At 49.1% G+C, this 19116-nt stretch overlaps 1 protein-coding gene and 1 non-coding gene across 2 annotated transcripts; both read right to left on the bottom strand.

Moving 5' to 3' along the window:
• Nucleotides 1–9020: 9020 nt before the first annotated feature.
• LYSMD4 (LysM domain containing 4) lies at nucleotides 9021–12529 on the bottom strand. Its single transcript, XM_056865956.1, has 2 exons — nucleotides 12257–12529; nucleotides 9021–9605 (listed from the first exon to the last, which is right to left on the bottom strand). Exons 1-2 carry the CDS (start codon nucleotides 12527–12529, stop codon nucleotides 9021–9023), a joined length of 858 nt encoding a protein of 285 aa, XP_056721934.1.
• Nucleotides 12530–16061: 3532 nt separating this feature from the next.
• On the bottom strand, nucleotides 16062–16134 carry TRNAR-UCG (transfer RNA arginine (anticodon UCG)). Its single transcript has one exon. It is a non-coding gene; the product is annotated as a tRNA-Arg (tRNA).
• Between the last annotated feature and the right edge of the window lie 2982 nt (nucleotides 16135–19116).

Genomic DNA, 19116 nt, shown 5'->3' with positions numbered 1-19116 from the left:
GCTATGAATTATTTATATAAGCCAAAGCTGTATGTGGGGGGTAGCTTTTTTTGTAGAGTATAGTTCTGGTTTTTTTTAAACTCTTTTTGCTTGTTTGTTTTCGGGAGAGAAAGGAAAAAAATAACTTGCAGGCAGAATCTTGGGGGAAAATAAGCCATGAATACTTATTATTCTATGTGTAAATTAACAGTTGAGCCAAACGTTGTGTATATAGCATCTTAAATATATTATCACCTTTTGGTGTAAGTACCTATCTATGTATTGTACGTTCACCAGATTTTAAAAAGTATATTTTTGTGGATTTACGCCAACTTGAAAAAAGAAAAAGAAAAGGCGAGGTCCTTATTAAGTAGAGTATTCACTGTTTAATATTTACTATTTTGTTTAATATACTGTACTTCCTTTGGATTTTAAGTAATGTTATCTGGATTTTTTGCAGAGGGTGTTTTTAAAAAGAGGGTTGCTGTCCCCCCCCCTTCACTGGTGGTGAATGTGTGCTGTTAAACTGTACTCTTTTTTGTGCCGTATGGTAAAACTTCATGATACATTTTATAAATATATATATATACATATATGTGTATATATACATATATAAATATATGTATATAGATAGCAAAGCGATACTCCTCCCGCGTCTTGACACACCCGCACATCTGGTGTTGAAGTCATCCTGCAGGAACAGAAAAAGGTGCTGTAACATATTCTTTCAAGGCATTATATTAAAACTGCCTCTAGTGGTGTGGGGGAGAGAAAGTGATCCTGTGCTGGTGTCGAAAGTAAGGGAAACACGCATCAGAGAAGCAAAAAGAGGGTGTTTATGAAGGGGTGTGTGGGTTTTTGCAGTAAATCAGACTTAAGGAACATTTTGACTCTTAACCCCACAGAGAGATTATCTGCCCCTGCCAATGTTAGCGTTAAGGTTGGGAAAGGTCCGATCCTGTAACCTCTGCTCTTAACCAGGTATTGTTTGAACACCATACCTACGGAAGCCACAAAGCAAAGGACTCCGTAGCACGTATCCAGAAGAGGAAGAAGAGTTGGTTTTTATACCCCACTTTTCTCTACCTTTAAGGAGTCACAAAGCAGCTTACAATCGCCTTCCCTTCCCCCTCCCCACAACAGACACCTTGTGAGATAGGTGGGGCTGAGAGAGTTCGGAGGAAACTGTGACTAGCCCAAGGTCACCCAGCGGGCTTCATGTGGAGGAGTGGGGAATCGAACCCGGTTCTCCAGATTAGAGTCTGGTTTTCCAGATTAGACTCTTATCCACTACAACCATGCCAGTATGAAGTAGTACAGGCTGCAGAATCTCTAGCTCTTAAAACTGAAACCCTTTGGTTGTGGATTAATCTTAACAGTGGCATTAAAACTCTTGGAGAGATTTGGAAGTTAGGATGGAGGAGGGATTTTTTCTGCCTGGTTATTTTCTCATTGTACCTGTAGGTGGGTGACTTTATTTTTAAATTAAATATCCAGCTGTCTTTTAATGTCAAGGCTGTTTAACCTATCCCCCCTGCCTTTCCCACATTATGTCAGAACTGTATATCATGGCGGGGATTGTATGATAGTTGGCTCGTTTAAAAAAAAATCCATAAAGGCGCAGGTTTCTTGAATGTATTTTTTTCTTTATAATTCCTCAATGGTTCAAGGAACTCAGACCAGCTACACCTGCTTCCATCTTGCTGATGTAGAGCAGTAAAAACATCCAAGAGTTACCTTCTCTCCCACCCCCTGACGCCCCCGCCCCAGGAAACCAACCCACCACTTCATGGATCCTTCTTATGTTTCAAAAAGATATTGTTTCTCTGTTGTTTGGTATGCACCCCACGGGAGCTTCCCCCCCACCCCGTACATTTAAACGGGAGTTCTTCATTTTCACCTTTACTGTCTCATTTCTTGTGTGCCTTAATGAGATGGCTTTGCTGACTGTATCTCAATAAGTTCTTTATTCCTATGCAGGTTTTGTAAGGAGTTCCATCGCCCTTAAAAAAAAAAAAGTTTAACCTGACGGCTTGTGCTTCTTTTTGTATTTGTATCAAGCCAGCTATAGAAGTTCAGTTCTCAGACTGTTAACCGCTCAGCCTGTCTCGTTGTTCCGGGATCCGGCCCTGTCCATCGTCTCCTGCGGAAGAACTTTGTGACATGAAGACAGAAAAATACAGATTAAAAAACAACAACACCAATAATGTAATTCTATCTGGCGTTTTGGAAAACGTTTACACCTTGATTGTACAGACGAGCATCGTTGGAACGGCACCTAGGATTGCTTACGCTGGTATAACCGCAGCTGCATCCTTTGGCAAGTGGGTGAGCCGGTGTTTCTCCGCCCCTTCATACCAAATATTAGCATATGCACGCAGGCAAGCTGGGTCCACAGTGGACGCAACGCCCTTTTTTAGGGTCGCGCTATCAGCGGCGCCAGGGGGAATGATTCACTTCGAGCCATCCTTCTGAGCCCAGGTCCGCACCGAGCAACAGCCGTTTGCACAATAAATCTGGTAAGGGGTGGCCATCGCAACGCACCTAGGCCAGAATCCAAAGAATTGTCCACCTGGCCCCAGACGCCTGGCAGGGATCCAGGCCGATTTCTTGAAGGGTAGCCCCTTGTTGCAGGATAAGCCACTTTAGAAATGGAGAAGAAGCAATAGTAGGGGGGAGGGGCAGCTGTTTGAAGAAATGAAAAGGCCCTCCAGGGGTGGGCACGCAAGGTCCTTTGCCATACCTCAAGTAGTAGCTCTTCAGCTGCCAGCCTTGGGGGAGGGTCCCCTGTTGAAGCTAAATAATCAGGGAGAACAGCAGGGGTGTCGAACTCATACGCTACAAGGGTCGGATATGACATAAATGTCACTTGGCCGGGCCATGCCTCGCCAGCCCAGATCGGGACTGGGGTGGGGGGGTGGCTGCGTCAGCTGGATCGCTGGCCGGATAAGAGCTCTCGAGGGGCCGGATCCGGCCCCCGGGCCGTATGTTTGACCCCTGGTGTACGGCCTCTGGGCCAATACCACCTTAGAAAGGGGGAGCACGTGCTTGAATGCGTTTCCGCGCGGCATTCATCTGGCACGTGAGGAAGGAAAGGTGCTTCATCACGGTGTGTTGGCTTCCCACGTGCAGGGGGTTTATAGGCTGAGATACAAGTTGCCTGTCAGGGTGCTATATGACTTCATAGAATGAAGATGTTCAAAGTATTTATATGTGTGTTTTTTTAAGTCCCCACCGAAACCTCTTGACAACCGGGGGGGGGGGGATAGTGTAAATCAGATTTGATAGCATGTGCGGTTGCAATTAGATCTCATCTTATGCAAATACGAGTCGTTGGTATTGACTCGATCGTTGCTTATTCTAACATAACCAATACTGACTTGGCGTGAAGAGCGGGTTTTCTTTTGAAAGGAAGGGTAACGTAGGGAACGCTTGAGCCTTTCGCCGTAAAGGACACCTAACGCATTGGCGTGCATGCTGTGCGCACAAGAAATATATAGTAAATAAGGAACGTTAATTACTCCTGCCAGATCAGCCATGGGAAAGAAGTTTGGAAATTTAGAATGTGAAAGACTGAAAAACAAACAAAACAATACTTCTTATTAGATACTTTCCTCACTTTGCTGTGCAAGAAGAAACACTGCTTTGCTATATTTAAAAGGAAAAGAAAAGCTTTTTTAAAATATATATATATATATATGTATTTGGTAAATGTTTGTAGTCAACAGTTCACGGACGAAAGCTGTTTTGCGGTTGAAGCCGTCTGGCAATACAAGCTGGACTTTGTTGCCACCTTTAAGACGAATCTTTAAGAAAAAAAAATATTAAGTTAATCCCCCCCGAATGTGGTGGTTTATCCCCCCCCTACATTATACAATAAATATTCTAGTGAACTTTTTATCAAATGGTTAAGAAAAATGCTAGAAGTTGTTGTAAAATATTTGTATCTTGTATTCACTAAAGTAAAAAATATTGGCTTTTACTGTGTACATCGGACTCTCTCGTATTTAGAACGCGAAGCTTTCTCGACGTTGTGTGCTGTGCTTTGCTGTATCTTTCCCATGCCTGAACGAGAGATATTTGTCCTGTCCTGTCAAGATCTGTAGGCCAGCACAGCAAAAGATCTCCTTGCAACTATTCGATATCCCACCCTTCTTTACAAGTTCTGGGCAGGTAATAACATGGCAGAAGCCAAAAACAAATCTCTGCTGTCTGGGTAACTGAAACGTGATGCTCACCCATTTCAGTCCCACGATTTGGTTTACCACAACATTGGGCCCGGTTTCTAATGTGTTCGGTGCATAAGACCCTCTTTCTTCTTGGTTCTTCTAAAGTGCCAAAGCGGACAATATCTTGCAGTTGTACGGAAGAGGGAATTCGGGCGGGTTTGTTCAGTTACCTAGGGTACAGAAATTGGATATCCTGGAATTCTTCCTGTAGTAGCTGTTCAGTAGAGCTAGATTTGAGTCCAGTAGAACCTCAAAGACCAACAGGGTATCCAGGGTAGAAGAAGAGGAGTTGGTTTTTATATGCTGACTAGCATGGTGTAGTGGTTAAGAGCAGTGGTTTAGGAGCGGTGGAGTCTGATCTGGAGAACCAGGTTTGATTCCCCACTCCTCCACATGAGTGGCGTAGGCTAATCTGGTGAACCAGGTTGGTTTCCCCACTCCTATACATGAAGCCAGCTGGGTGACCTTGGGCAAGTCACATTCTCAGCCTCACCTACCTCACAGGGGGTCTGTTGTGGGGAGGGGAAGGGAAGGTGATTGTAAGCCGGTTTGAGTCTCCCTTAAGTGGTAGAGAAAGTCGGCATATGAAAACCATCTCTTCTTCTTCTTTCCCACTTAAGGAAGAATCAAATTGGCTTACAATCACCTTCCGTTCCCCTCCCCACAACAGACACCCTGTGAGGTAGGTGGGGCTGAGAGAGCTCTAGGAGAACTGTGACTAGGCAAAGGTCACCCAGCTGGCTTCATGTGGAGGAATGGGGAAACCAACCTGGTTCTCCAGATCAGACTCCACCGCTCCAAACCACCGCTCTTAACCACTATACCACGCTGAGAAACGAGAAAGGAAAAAGGCATAGGCCCTAACCCTACCCCCCCCAAGTTTCACCCCTACTGTGCCCACCCAACAAGTCCTCTTTTTTCTCCTTTTCTGCATCCAATGAATGCTTTAAAAAAATGCTCAGGAGCACCGAGGTTACTAGCTATACACTGAATTTCACTTTCCTCTGTGCAGTTCAGCAAAATGCGACACATATGGAATAAAGTCTGAGTAGCACAGCAGCTGGAACCCATGTTGAGATGGGGTCGAGCTGAGAAATTGTGAAATGCCTCGGAGAAGCGAAGCGCTTCTCCGCAGCGCACCGGTAAACCTTGTGAATACGGCTGTGCGCCTCTGAAAAAATTTCCTTTGTCCGCATGTCTTAGAGAAACGATATTACGTTTGCCTGTGAATTCTGCCGCTTAAAAAAAAAAACTGCTAAGAAAAGCTGAATTCTGTAACCTGTATAAGTTAGTATTCGAACAGTTCTGCTTGAGAGCCAGCGTGGTGTAGTGGGTAAGAGCGGTGGTTCGGAGCGGTGGACTCTGATCTGGAGAACCAGGTTTGGTTCCCCACTCTTCCACATGAGCTGCAGAGGCTAATCTGGTGAACTGGGTTTGTTTCCCCGCTCCTGCACATGAAGCCAGCCGGGTGACCTTGGGCAAGTTACAGCTCTGTTAGAGCTCTCTCACCCCCACCTACCTCACAGGGTGTCTGCTGTGTCTGCTGTGGGGAGGGGAAGGGAAGGTGTGATTGTAAGCCGGTTTGAGTCTCCCATAAGTGGTAGAGAATGTCGCATATAAAAACCAACTCTTCTTCTGTGGGAGGCTAGATGTGCAGGGCATAGAAGCCATGGAAATCTTTTTTTAGACTTCACCAGACACTTTCCACACACCCTTGAAGCCTAAATTTCAAAACCACTAAGGACTAGAAACTCCAATGGAAGCCAAGATTCTCAAGAAGTTAGTTTCTGCACTTTGTACGGTGGAAAGTGCCGTCAAGATGCAGGCGACCCTCATGAAGTTTTCAAGGCAAGAGATGAGGTGGTTTGCCATTGCCTGCCTCCGCGTAGCAAACCCTGGACTTCCTTGGTGGTCTCCCGTCCAAGTACTAGCCAGAACCAACCCTGCTTAGCTTCTGAGGTTTGATGAGATCAGGCTAGCCTGGGCCATCCAGGTCAGGCCAATAATTAAGTGCCACCAAGTCACAGCAGATTAATGGCAACTCCGTAGGGTTTGAAAATGTGAAGCCGCCTTCTGCTGAATCAGACCCTTGGTCCATCAAGGAGAGCCGCTGCCGGTCTGAGTAGACAAGACTGACTTTGATGGACCAAGGGTCTGATTCAGTAGAAGGCAGCTTCGTGTGTTCTTTCCCTACTGAAGTTTCATTCGTTTTGGAACCGTTTCCTTCTCCCATACATATTTCTCTGGGAAAGTGTTTTGTTGGGCAGTTGCAAGAGCAACGAAATGGAAACTCATCCTTCGTGCTTTGGCATGCATCAAAGGGTGTGTCTATTTTGGCCTCAAGGTTTAGTTTTTTAAGCGGTTTTCCATTACAGCTGACTTTCGCCCATTTCCCTGGGCACTGAGTTAAACCTTTGGAGTAGCTGTTTATAAGGGCATCTCTCCCTCCTTCGTATCAAGCATTGCTATTTTTATGGAGGATAGACAGTGGGAAGAGTCTAATGGTGCAAAAGGTCTGCCGGAGACCACGTCAGCTGTGTGGTCAGGCAGGTAACCAGCGTGGTGTAGTGGTTAAGAGCGGTGGTTTGGAGCGGTGGACTCTGATCTGAAGAACTGGGCTCAATTCCCCACTCCTCCACATGGGCAGCCGAGGCTAATCTGGTGAACCGGGTTGGTTTCCCCACTCCTACACATGAAGCCAGCTGGGTGACCTTGGGCTAGTCACAGTTCTATTAAGAGCTCTCTCAACCCCGTCTACCTTACAGAGTGTCTGTTGCAAACGGGGAAGGGGATTGTAAGACAGTTTGATTCTGCCTTAAGTGGTAGAGAAAGTCTGCATATAAAAACCAATTCTTCTGTGTGGAAAGCCCTGGGAGTGGGTAATGGAAATCGGTGCCGTTTAATGCCCTAGATTAGAAATGTGCAGAGGTTCTGTCATGATTTAGACCAGCTCTGAGGTGTAGAGTTGTGTATAGAGCTAATGTGGGAATGTGAGTCTTCAGCTAAACATCAGGAGGAACTTCCTGACAGAGCAGTTCCTCAATGGAACAGGCTTCCTCGGGAGGTGGTGGGCTCTCCTTCCTTGGAGGTTTTGAAGCAGAGGCTAGATGGCCATCTGACGGCAATGTTGATTCTGAGAACCTAGGTGAGACATGCATGCTTGATCGTTAAGAACGGCGGACTCTGGAGAACCGGGTTCAATTCCCCACTCCTCCACATGAGCGGCGGACTCTAATCTGGAGAACTGGGTTGGTTTCCCCGCTCCTCCACATGACGCCTGCTGGGTGACCTTGGGCCAGTCACGGTTCTCTCCAAACTCTCTTAGCCCCACCTACCTCACATGGTGTCTGTTGTGGGGAGGGGAAGGGAAGGTGATTGTAAGCTGGTTTGGGACTCCTTAAAGGTAGAGAAAAGTGGGGCATAAAAACCACCTCTTCTTCTAGCTCTTTGTCTTGACGAAAGGAGCTTTGACTCTCGAAAATTGCTTTGGTCTCTAAGGTAATACTGGACCCGAATCTAACTTGTCTACTCCAGAAGGAGTTGCTTTGGCCTGCTCAGAGAGGAGAAGTAGCATCTTCTCTTGCTCCTTTTCCCACTCCTATGTGTGGCAATGGGATATGAACTGCCCCAACCCTTTCCTACACTTGGATGACACCTCTAAAGGCTAGAAGGCCGTCTGAAGATTCTTTCAACGTGTGACAAGCAGGTTCTATTATAGAATCATAAAAGTTGGAAGGGATCACCAGGGTCATCTAGTCAAACCCCCTGCACAATGAAGGAAATTCACAACTACCTCCCACCCCCAGCACCTCCAGTGACCCCCTACTCCATGCCCAGAAGATGGCCAAGATGCCCTCCCTCTCATCATCTACCCAAGGTCATAGAATCAGCATTGCTGACAAATGGCCATCTAGCCTCTGCTTAAAAACCTCCAGGGAAGGAAAGCTCACCACCTCCTGAGGAAGCCTGTTCCACTGAGGAACCGCTCTAACTGTTAGAAAATTCTTCCTAATGTCTAGACGGAAACTCTTTTGATTTAATTTCAACCCATTGGTTCTGGTCCGACCTTCTGGGGCAACAGAAAACAACTCGGCACCATCCTCTATATGACAGCCCTTCAAGTACTTGGAGATGGTTATCATATCCCCTCTCAGTCTTCTCCCCTTCAGGCTAAACATACCCAGCTTCTTCAACCTTTCCTCATAGGACTTGGTCTCCAGACCCCTCACCTACTTTGTTGCCCTCCTCTGGACACATTCCAGCTTGTCTACATCCTTCTTAAATTGCGGTGCCCAAAACTGAACACACACTCGGGCAGAGGGCTTCAGTGTACACAAACACAGACTTGATACGCAGGTGCTGTGATGGCAACATGGGATTTTAATAAATCACCTCTTCAACGATTGTCCCCCCCCCCCGCAACATTTTCCAAATGCGGCGAGCCTCTTCCTCGGCTGGAAATGCCTGAAAAGAGGCCGTCAGAAACCAACCGGATACGACGGCGGCAAACCTGCCCGTTTCAACCGGTTTGGCCAGACTGCTTGGAAGGAGGCAGGGTCGGGTGGTATCCCGTTTTAACAGCAAAAGGAATTGTGTGTTTGGGAGAGAAATGAAGGACAGCTGTTAGAGAGCCCTTTGCTGCTACGAGGTTGGCAAACCCTCCTTTCTTTCCACCTGATTGGGACAGATCCGTAAATACACTGTGGCACTGTACATCTTGTGTAACCCCCGAGAGTCCTATTTCTCCTTAGCCTCTTTGTGTCTGAGTTCAGTTCCGTCCGCTTACGACTGTTCTCTCTCGCGCGTGAGACGTCATTCACCTGACAAGATGACCGCTTTTGTTTTAGGGACGTGGGCAGTGGGCAGGGGGTCAGCCCCCGAAACGGGTCCCGATACTCCCGTCACTGATCCACGCGACGCGTTGCTGACAGGAAAGGTTGAGTTGGAGGTGTCGGCCGCCACTTCCGAGGCTTGGGTTTTATAATAAACGATATAAAACACGGGCAAAACGATGCCGACCAAAAGCATGACAGCGACGGCATTCCACCACTGGATCCCGCAGTCCGCTCCGCTGCTGGGCGCCTTTGGCCCCGGGGGCGGCCAGCTTGGCGTCTCGATGCAATAGTCTGAGCTGAAACCGGCTTCGGCCAGCGCTGCTCGTTCGAGATCCCGGTCGACCCCTCTGAAATACTGCTCGATCTGCTTGTCGTCCTTGGGGCTGTTCCCTGGGCCTGGAGATCCGGGCAGTTCGGCGGGTAACAAAGAGCTCTGTGGAGCCGAACGCATTTCGCTTGCCTCGGTTAAAATGCAATTGGCCTTCACGGGAATCTTGATCGATTTGAGAGCATACAAGTCCTGTTCCCGGATGAAGTTGTTGATGCGCTTAATGTCTGCAACCTGGAGAATCCAGAAAAAGAACAATTGGTTATCACAGTAAGTGCTTCCCCCCCACATACTGTATAGAAATGGCATCTCCCCCTCCCCAATATACAGTCTGTAACTGTCAGCAAGCTTGGACCCCTGTAGCGATATTCCAGGTTTCTTTCCTGAATTTTCAGCTTTTGGGATAAAAAATGATCATCAATCCGTCAAGGTCAGTATTGTCTAGAACAGTGGTTCCCAACCTTTTTTTGACCAGCGACCACTAGGACTTTTTTGGTCGGTGCAGGAACCCCAAGGTTCAAAATAAAAATTCCGAGAATTTGAAAATAAACTTTAATCATAACTGTTAGTTAAACATTAAACTTAGAATAATATTTGAATATATATTTTTATAATACAGAACTTTTAATTGAAAATATTAATTTATTATGGGTTTATAACTTTGTTTCGCGGACCCCCGGTTGGGAACCAGTGGTCTAGAAGAAGGAGAAGAGTTGGTTTTTACATGCCGACTTTCTCTACCACTTAAGGGAGATTCAAACCGGCTTACAATCTCCTTCCCTTCCCCTCCCCACAACAGACACCCTGTGAGGTAGGTGAAGCTGAGAGAATGTGACTTGCCCAAGGTCACCCAGCTGGCTTCATGTATAGGAGTGGGGAAACCAACCTGGTTCACCAGATTAGCCTACGCCACTCATGTGGAGGAGTGGGGAATCAAACCTGGTTCTCCAGATCAGACTCCACTGCTCCAAACCACCACTTTTAACCACTACTCAGACTGGCAGGGTCTCATGCAGAGAAGAAGAGTTGGTTTTTATATGCCGACTTTCTCTACCACTTAAGGAAGAATCGAAACGGCTTACAATCACCTTCCCTTCCGCTCCCCACAACATGCACCTTGTGAGACAGGCGGGCCTGAGAGAGCTCTAAGAGAACTGTAACTGTCCCAAGGTCACCCAGCTGGCTTCATGTGTAGGAATGGGGAAACCAACCTGGTTCACCAGATTAGGGACCGTTGCTCATGTGGAGGAGTGGGGAATCAAACTTGGTTTTCCAGATTAAGAGTCCAACGCTCCAAACCACTACTCTTAACCACTACGCCATGCTGGCTCTCCAGAGGTCTCTCGCATCACCTACTAGCTGATCCTTTTATCTGGAGATGCTGGAGATTGAACCTGGGACCTTCTGCATGCCAAGCAGATGCTCTTCTACTGAGCCACAGCCCCTTAACTGCCAGCTGACCTATCGATCTAGCTATCAGTGTGCATCAAGAGTGAAACTTGCTCGGTCATCTTCCAGATGCCGTTCGAAAGCCAGTCCTGGCGTTGGTCCTATCAATTTCAATTGCACTTCAGTGTAACAAGCCCCAAGCCACTCACTTTGTAGGGCTGATTTTGTTGTTCTTGGCACTCAAAAGCTTTCTGATGCAACTAGTAACTGTAGGCATGTGCCCCTGAAGTGCAGTTTAGCGGCTGTGGCATCGAGCGACAAATGAGCAAACGGACAGAAGAAGCAGGGGAGGGGCTATGGCTCAGTGGTTGAGCCTCTGCTTGGCACACAGAAGGTCCCAGGTTCAATCCCTGGCATCTCCAGTTAAAGGGACCAGGCGAGTAGGTGATGGGAAAGACCTCTGCCCGAGACCCTGGAGAGCCGAGTAGACAATGCTGCCTTTGATGGACCAAGGGTCTATACAGTATAACTCTGTATAACTCTGAGATGGAGCTGACAATCCCTTCTGATATTAATAGTGTAGACCTTTTATGGACAAGAACAATTCAAAGAATGGAGATGTCCATTTTATAAGAAGATATAGTTTTGGTTACGTGAGAATGGTTACTGATGCAAAGGTGTAAAGTACATTATGTGATTTAATGTGATTGTGCGACTCTTTGCTTTTAGTTTATGCAAATATCTACTGTTGACTCCTTTTTTATTAATAAAATTTATTTTTTTTAAAAAACCCTTGGCTTTAAAGTTTGCAGACACTTTACATCTCTTGTTCTGATTATATATATTATATTATATTTTTGTTTCTGTTCCTCCCACCAACGACAGTATGTGTGTTCTTTTTAATAGTTGGGGTGGCAAGCCGTCTAAAGGACTGGTAACTCCCCAACTGCACCAAGATCTAGGTGACGGCATCTGGGAGTGGCTTTTTTCATTGAACGCCAACCCTGTGACCAACAGCTTCTTGCTCTGGGTGAACTGGATGGACCAGAGCTGCTTCCCTGGGCTTGCAACACCCTGAATCACAAATTTATGTCCATCAAGTGTGTGGATGAAAACAGAGACCTAACAGAAGAACACCCACTACTGCAGGGGCGGCAAACATAAGGCCAGCAGTCTGTTCACACAGTGGCTAACTGGGGGCCTTTAGGAAGCCCACAAACCAGACGGCTGCAGCAGCACCATCCTTCCTGGGTCCCACAGCACCTAATATAATAGGCCTGCTCCTTTGATCCTGGAGAGAATAGGTATGCCTCATGACTAGTATCCATTTTGACTAGTAGCCATGAATATATACCCTTCTCCTCCATGAATATGTCCACTCCCCTCTTCAAGCCTTCCAGGTTGGCAGCCATCACTACATCCTGGGGCAGGGAGTTCCACAATTTAACTATGAGTTGGGTGAAGAAATACTTCCTTTTATCTGTTTTGCTTCTTACTTGACAACCGTACTGGAGAGCCAACTTGTTTAAGCTGTCGTCTTCGGCGACTTCTCTTTCCAGCAGCAGCACGTCTCTGGCTTTCGGCCGGCCAGCGTTGCTCCTCTGTTGCTCTCTCCCCCTCGCTCGCAATTCCATGAGGTCCAGTTCCTCCTCCGAGGAGGACTCTGAATCAGACGGCCCGTTTCGGAACAAGGCGACCTGGCCGCTTGGGAATCTTCGGATGGCGACGGGGGCTTGAAAGGGCCTTGTCAGACGCTCATTTAGCTTCATTGTTTACGCCGGCCTCTGCAAGAGAAAACGGGTCTTGTTTTATGTTGCTGCAACCAGATTTGGCTCACCATTTACTGTGCTCCTTAAACGGCCTCAGTACCCATCCTGTACATTTGCCTGTAGCTCAGACCATGAGCCAGCGTGGTGCAGAGGTTAAGAGTGGTGGACTCTAATCTGGAGAACCAGGTTCGATCCCCCACTCCTACACATGAGCGGCGGACTCTAATCTGGAGAACCGGGTTCGATCCCCCACTCCTCATGAGCGGCGGACTCTAATCTGGAGAACCGGGTTTGATTCCCTATTCCTCCGCATGTGCCCTTGGGCTAGTCACAGTTCTGTCTTCCACATGAGCGGCGGACTCTAATCTGGAGATCCTGGTTCAATTCCCCACTCCTCCACATGAGCGGTGGACTCTAATCTGGAGAACTGAATTCGATTCCCCATTCCTCCACATGTGACTTTGGGCTAGTCATAGTTCTGTCCTATACATGAGTGGCGGACTCTAATCTGGAGAACCGGGTTCGATTCCCCACTCCTCCACATGAGCGGTGGACTCTAATCTGGAGAACCGGGTTCGATTCCCCACTCCTCCACATGTGACCTTGGGCTAGTCACAATTCTCTCCGAACTCTTTGAGCTTCACCCTACCTCACAAGGTGTTTATTGAGGGGAGAGGAAGGAGAATGTAAGCCGGTTTGATTCTTTTTAAAAGGTAGAGAAAGTCGGCATATAAAAACCAGCTTCTCTACCACTAATCCGCGACCCTTCCCTAAGCAGAGTTAGACTTTTGGTCCATCGTGGTCAGTCCTGTCTACCCAGATTGGCAGTGGCTCTCCAGGGGGTCTCAGGCAGAGGTCTTTCACATCCCCTCCTGCCTGGTCCTTTTAAACCGGAGATGCCAGCGATTGAACCGGGGACCTTCTGCATGCCAAGCAGATGCTCTTCCAGTGAGCCAGGGCCCACTACTCCAATATAACAGACTGAGTTCCTGAAACTGTCATACTGAGCCAGACCCATTGTCTACTCTGACTGGCAGCCGCTTCCCATTGTCTCAGGCAGAGGCCTTTCTCATCACCGACTGCCAGATCTTATTTAACTGGAGAAGCCAAGGACTGAACACCTGGGACCTTCTGCCCACCAACCAAAAGCCCTACCCCTGAGCCACAATCACTGTCTCACAAAGCAACATTAAACTGCCTTGACTCCAACCCACCTGAGCAGGCCATCCAGCCAAGCATCGCCCGCTCGGGCTGGCAGGCGCTGGCGCTTCAAGCTGCCCCCACCCGCCAGAGCAAGCCCTCTCTTCCCAGCGATGTATTAAGAGTTTGAAAATGTTGTAAAAAACATTGCTTTAAAAGGGTTTTTGGGTGCCACGGCTTATAAATAGTTGGAAGACGTCTTCACACCTAAAGGGGCCAAACAAAGTGCGGACAGTATTTTTTATAACGTTTTCAAACTCTCAATACAGCGGTGGGAATACACAGAAAGTGCGGACAGTATTTTTTATAACATTTTCAAACTCAATACATCGCTGGGAACACAAGTGCGGTAACCCCCTCTCTCAGCACCCGTGGGCCCTTCGGCATGCCAAGCACACGCTCCAAGCCTGGACCTTTCCCCTAGGAGTCAAACGCATCCCCCCCACCGCCCCCCCTGCAAGGTTGCCCCATTGCATTCCCGCCCCAGAGTCGACGCCGCTTTTCCGGGGCGAAGTCCAAGCAAACAGCCAACTCATGCAGAATGGATCCCTCCCTTCCAGGACACCCCACCTCCCTAGATTTCTCTCCCCCCCCCCAGGCCCAGGAGCCAAGGATGCCAGCAAGGGGTTGGCCCCCCTGGAGGGGGGGTCTTGGCCCAACCCACCCCCACCCCAAAATCCAAAGCCTTAAGCAAGAATTGGCACCCCAAGAACCCCCTCTTAACCCGGGGGGGGCTCATCTAGCATCTCCCCACCCCCCTTTTTTCTTTGCAAACCTGGATTTCCAACTCTCTCCCTTCTCTTTTTTTCCAGCAGCAGCCTCTGCCTGCGCGCAACCGCCCCTGCTGTCCTCTCCTCCCGCTCGGGCATTGGCTGAGCTTCCCTGGAAAGGCGGGCTGAGAACGTCCTCCGACCAATCATCGGCGAACGGAGGCCTGGGGAAGGGGGGGGAGGGACCAGAGTCGGGGAGTCAGGGTAGGAGGAGCGGTCAGCGCTGGAACGTGGAAAAGGCGGAGGCGGCCGGGGGGGGGGTTGCATTTAAAGGGCCAGGACCCCCAGTTTCCCCTTTGAAGCCCCCTCCCCAATATTGGAAGGAAACTTGGGGAGGGGGGCGGATCTCTGCTCCCCATCTCTGATCCAGAGGCAAGTCATTCATTTCACTGACAGCTCACCTATGGGTTTTGTGGGGTTGCCAACTCCAGGCTGGGAAATTGGGGGGGGGGGTAGAGAAGGCGGGATTTGGGGGAGGGGTCCCAATGGGGTGCAGTGCCACAGAGCCCACTCTCCAAAGCATACGTTTTCTCCAGGGGGACTGTTCTCTGTAGTCTGGAGATGGGCTGCAATTCCGGGAGATCCCCAGGTCCCACCTGGAGGCTGGCATCCCTAAAGCGGAAGGACCTCAGTGGGGTGCAGTACCATAGAGCCCACCCTCCAAAGCAGCCATTTTTTCTCCAGGGGGACTGCTTCCTGTTGTCTGGAGATAGGGATGCCCCAGTGAGACCTGGGGACCCCCCAGAAATTACAGGGGATGTGCCAAAAGGAATGACAGGAGTGCCCATTGGAAGGCCAAGTGGAGATAATGGGAGCCAGGAATGCCAATTGACTTATGGAATCATAGAGTTGGAAGGGACCACCAGGGTCATCTAGTCCAACCCCCTGCATAATGCAGGAAATTCACAACTGCTTCCCCCCCCCCTCACACACACACACACCCAGGGACCCATACTCCATGCCCAGAAGATGGCCAAGATGCCCTCCCTCTCATCATCTGCTTAAGGTCATAGCAGATGATGAGATCTATAAGCGTTTCTCTTCTCTCTTGGGGTGGGTGGGTGTATGCATAGGTTTCCTGCTGCTGTAAGACGTTGACAGGCCCAGAACCTCTGCCTGGAAGAACTCCCAAGATGCCAATTGAAGCTGCCTTATACTGAACCAGACCCGTGGTCCATCAAAGTCAGTATTGTCCACTCAGACCTAAAGCAGCTCTCCAGGGTCTCAGTCATATCATCTGCCTGCCTAGTCCCTTTAACTGGAGATGCTGGGGACTGAACCTGGGACCTTCTGCATGCCAAGCAGAGGCTCAACCACTGAGCCACAGCCCTTTAGTAATAGTACTAACTCCTTTAGTAATTTAGCAAAAACAGTGACAAGGCTTTAAAAAGTCCATAATGCAAAGGAAGGTTCTGCAGGTGACCTTGTGCAGATGAAAGGCATTCCGTTTCCACAGAAACCCGGCGGAGAACTTTGCATTTTTAGGCTAAAAAATAATAATTATTGCAATAGTTTGTAAAAACCATGGCTTTGGAGGACGCCGCAAAACCTTCCCCGGGCTGCGACCGCGGCAGGACTCGAACCTGCAATCTTCTGATCCGAAGTCAGACGCCTTATCCATTAGGCCACGCGGCCGCTACGGAGAGGAAGCGCCACTAGCGCTACAGGAAGTCACAGAGCGGCGCCTGGCATGTTCAGGACGATACCATCTTTCTGAAGAGGGGGGGGAGAAAGGAGCGAAAACAGGAACCGGAGGCGCTCCGGATCAGGTAAAAAGCAGCTTCTTTTTGCGGCTCGACGGCGCTTCGGTCCCGGGTTCGGGCTTGGGGGCTCCAGAGCGCCGCCAGGGGGAGGGTCTCCCTGCCGGGCTCCTCCGCCCACCCCCGCGCCGGGCGAGACCACCGCAGCCGAGCCCCGCCCCCCGGGGAAAAGAAAGATGGCGGCGCCCGCGGGGAGGCTCCGCCGCGCCTCGTAGGCCGGAAGAGTCCCCGGCCGGGAGGGAGGGTGGCTGCGGGGAAGGGAAGAGTCTGCGTTCGCGGGGGAGGAGGAGGAAAGCAAGCCCCCGCTTAAGGGGGGTGAGTTTGGAGGGGGTGGAAAGAGGAAGAGGGACCCTGTTGTAGGGGGTGGGAAATACCTGGAGGTGTTTTTGGGGGGGGGGGGCTGAGGAGGGTGTTTTGGGGGAGGGGCTTCAAATGCAATGGAGGATTGGGCCCAGTTTGGGTGGCCAGGTCCCCCCCCCCTGGCAGGAGATGGGTTGCCACATGCAGGTTGAGAGACACCTGGAGGTTTGGGGGTGGGGCCTGGGGAGGGCAGGGGCCTCAGTGGGGTGCAAGGGCCATCGGCTCCACCCTCCAAAGCACCCCTTTCCTCCAGGGGAGCTGACCTTTGCAGCCTGGAGAGGAGATGCAATGCCAGGGGATCCCCAGATGCTGAGCCAAGGGTAGCATTTCAATTGATTTGATTTAATAAGAGCACCAAAAATACAAAGGTACGCTGCAAGACTGCTTTATGCAGCAAAATGGAAAGGGGCAGACACTCCTGGGAAAAAAAGACTGGACTATGAAAATGTTTGAACTGGTGGAAATGGCAAAACTTACAGCTATTTTAAATCAAAAAGACAAAGTTCAGTTTATGGGGGAATGGGAGGCTTGGATGAAATATTGTGAATATGAACTAGGGCTGGGGAAAACGGAAGAGTACCTTTTAATCTGATCTAGATGACATTGTTAACGTAAAGAAACGTAATCAATTATATTGATAGTATAATGTGATTGAAACCTAATTGAGATATAAGAATAATTAAGATCAGACCATATCACGATGGGATAGAATACTTTATTAAGAGGCGGACGGAGGTGATGGGGAAGTCAATAAATTTTCCTTTATTTTTTATTTTTATTTAGCACTTAAACAATTATAACAACATTACCTATGATTTAGTTTTTAATACTACGTATATTGTTGTTTGTTAACATGGAAAATTTATTTTATAAAAACCAATAAAATTTTCAAAAAAAACAAAACAAAAATACAAAGGTACAACTTTGTAATATCATTTGTTAATTAATACTTGTAAGTTGTAGTTATCTATGTAAGCCAGTAGGAAGCGGAGCAGTATATCCTAACAAAAGTTTAAACTTCTGCACAGGTGTAAGATTATGTCATAGACTAGTGCAGAATAATACTATGGTGAGCTAATCGTAAATTGAGCTCGGGGGGGTGGACACAGCACGAAATTATACTGCGTCATGAAATCTGAGTTAACAAAAGACTCTAGAAGTGTATAAATATCTCTCCATTTTGTATAATAATTCATAGGTGTGGTTTTAGGTCGGGAGACCCACATTCTCTCTTACGCTAGCATAAATAAATATACCTTTTGCTTCTAAAAAAATAATAATAACCTGAGTCGTCCCTGTTCTTGGTGGGTCTGTGCCATTGAACAGGGTCTGGCTTTTGCATCCAACAATCCCACTTGGAGGATGGCAGCGCTAGCGCCTGCAGGCTCCCTGGGGCAGAGATCTATCTATTTGGGCATGCAACCCTATGCACTCCGAGGGTGGGGTCGATCAGGGTTGCCAGCTCCAGCTTGGGAGGTGCCTAGGGATTTGTGGGGGGGGGGGGGACAGAGCCTGTGAAGGGTAGCAACCTATACATAGGGTTCTTAGGTCCCTCTTGGCCACTGGAGAGGGATGGGGAGGTAGGCTTGCCTGATCCGGGCTGGGAAACTCCTGGAGGTTTTGGAGATGGAGCCTGGGGAGGACGGGGACCTCATGCCGTAGAGTTTCCCCCTTCCAAAGCATCCATTTCCTCCAGGGGAGCTGATCTCTGCAGTCTGGAGATGAGCTGTAATCCCAGGGGGTCCCCAGGCCCCACCTGGAGGCTGGCATCCCAAGTATAACACCAAAAAGTCTACCCTGCAATGCATTCATTTCCTACAGGGGAACTAATCTCTGTAGTCTGGAGATGAGCTGCGATTCCAGGTCCCACCTGGAGGCTAGTATCCCTAGTATAATGCCATAAAGCAGGGGTGGGGAACCTCAGGCCCGGGGGCCATATGCGGCCCCCGAGGACATTTTTTGTGGCCCTCGGGAGCTCCAGGGCCCTGCTGCAGAGGCGGGGCGCAGGGTGGCCCTCCCAGAGAGTGTTCCTGGCGCCATGGCTTACAGCGGTGCTGTGGCGCCCTTTGGACCTCCTCTCGCTGACTGTCGGCTGTTGAGCAGCGAGAGGGAGGGGGAAAGAGGCTGGTGGCTCCTGGCGGCAGAGCATGCATGCAGGAGCCGATCGGGCTTCGGGGGGGGCCCTTTTGTGGACTCTGGGGAGGAGAGGGCATGGAGACTGGGCCCGGTCACTCGGGCCGCCGTGTATGTGTGTGTGGGCAGGGGAGGCTGGGGCCCGGTCACTCGGGGCCAGCGTGCGCATGTGTGTGTGTGGGGGGGAAAAGGCTTTTCTCTCTTTTCTTCCTCTTTTTCTGTCACTCTTTCTCCTTTCTCTCCCTCTTTCTCCCTCTTTTTCTGTCTCTTTCTTTGTCTCCCTCTGTCCTTTTCTTTGTCTCCCTTCGTCCTTTTCTTTCTTTCTCCCTCTCTCTCCATTTCTTTCTCCCTTTCTCTCTCCCTC

Source organism: Euleptes europaea, chromosome 20 (genome assembly GCF_029931775.1).
Source record: "Euleptes europaea isolate rEulEur1 chromosome 20, rEulEur1.hap1, whole genome shotgun sequence".
NCBI classification, from domain to species: Eukaryota; Metazoa; Chordata; class Lepidosauria; order Squamata; family Sphaerodactylidae; genus Euleptes; species Euleptes europaea.
This window is presented reverse-complemented; position numbering and strand designations above follow the sequence as displayed.

Excerpts from the sequence above, each read along its gene's own strand:
- LYSMD4 (XM_056865956.1), bottom strand. The coding sequence starts at position 12,529 with ATGAAGCTAAATGAGCGTCTGACAAGGCCCTTTCAAGCCCCCGTCGCC. Across the intron at positions 9,606-12,256 it reads CTCTCCAGTACGGTTGTCAA|GTTGCAGACATTAAGCGCAT; the intron begins GTAAGAAGCAAA and ends TGGATTCTCCAG.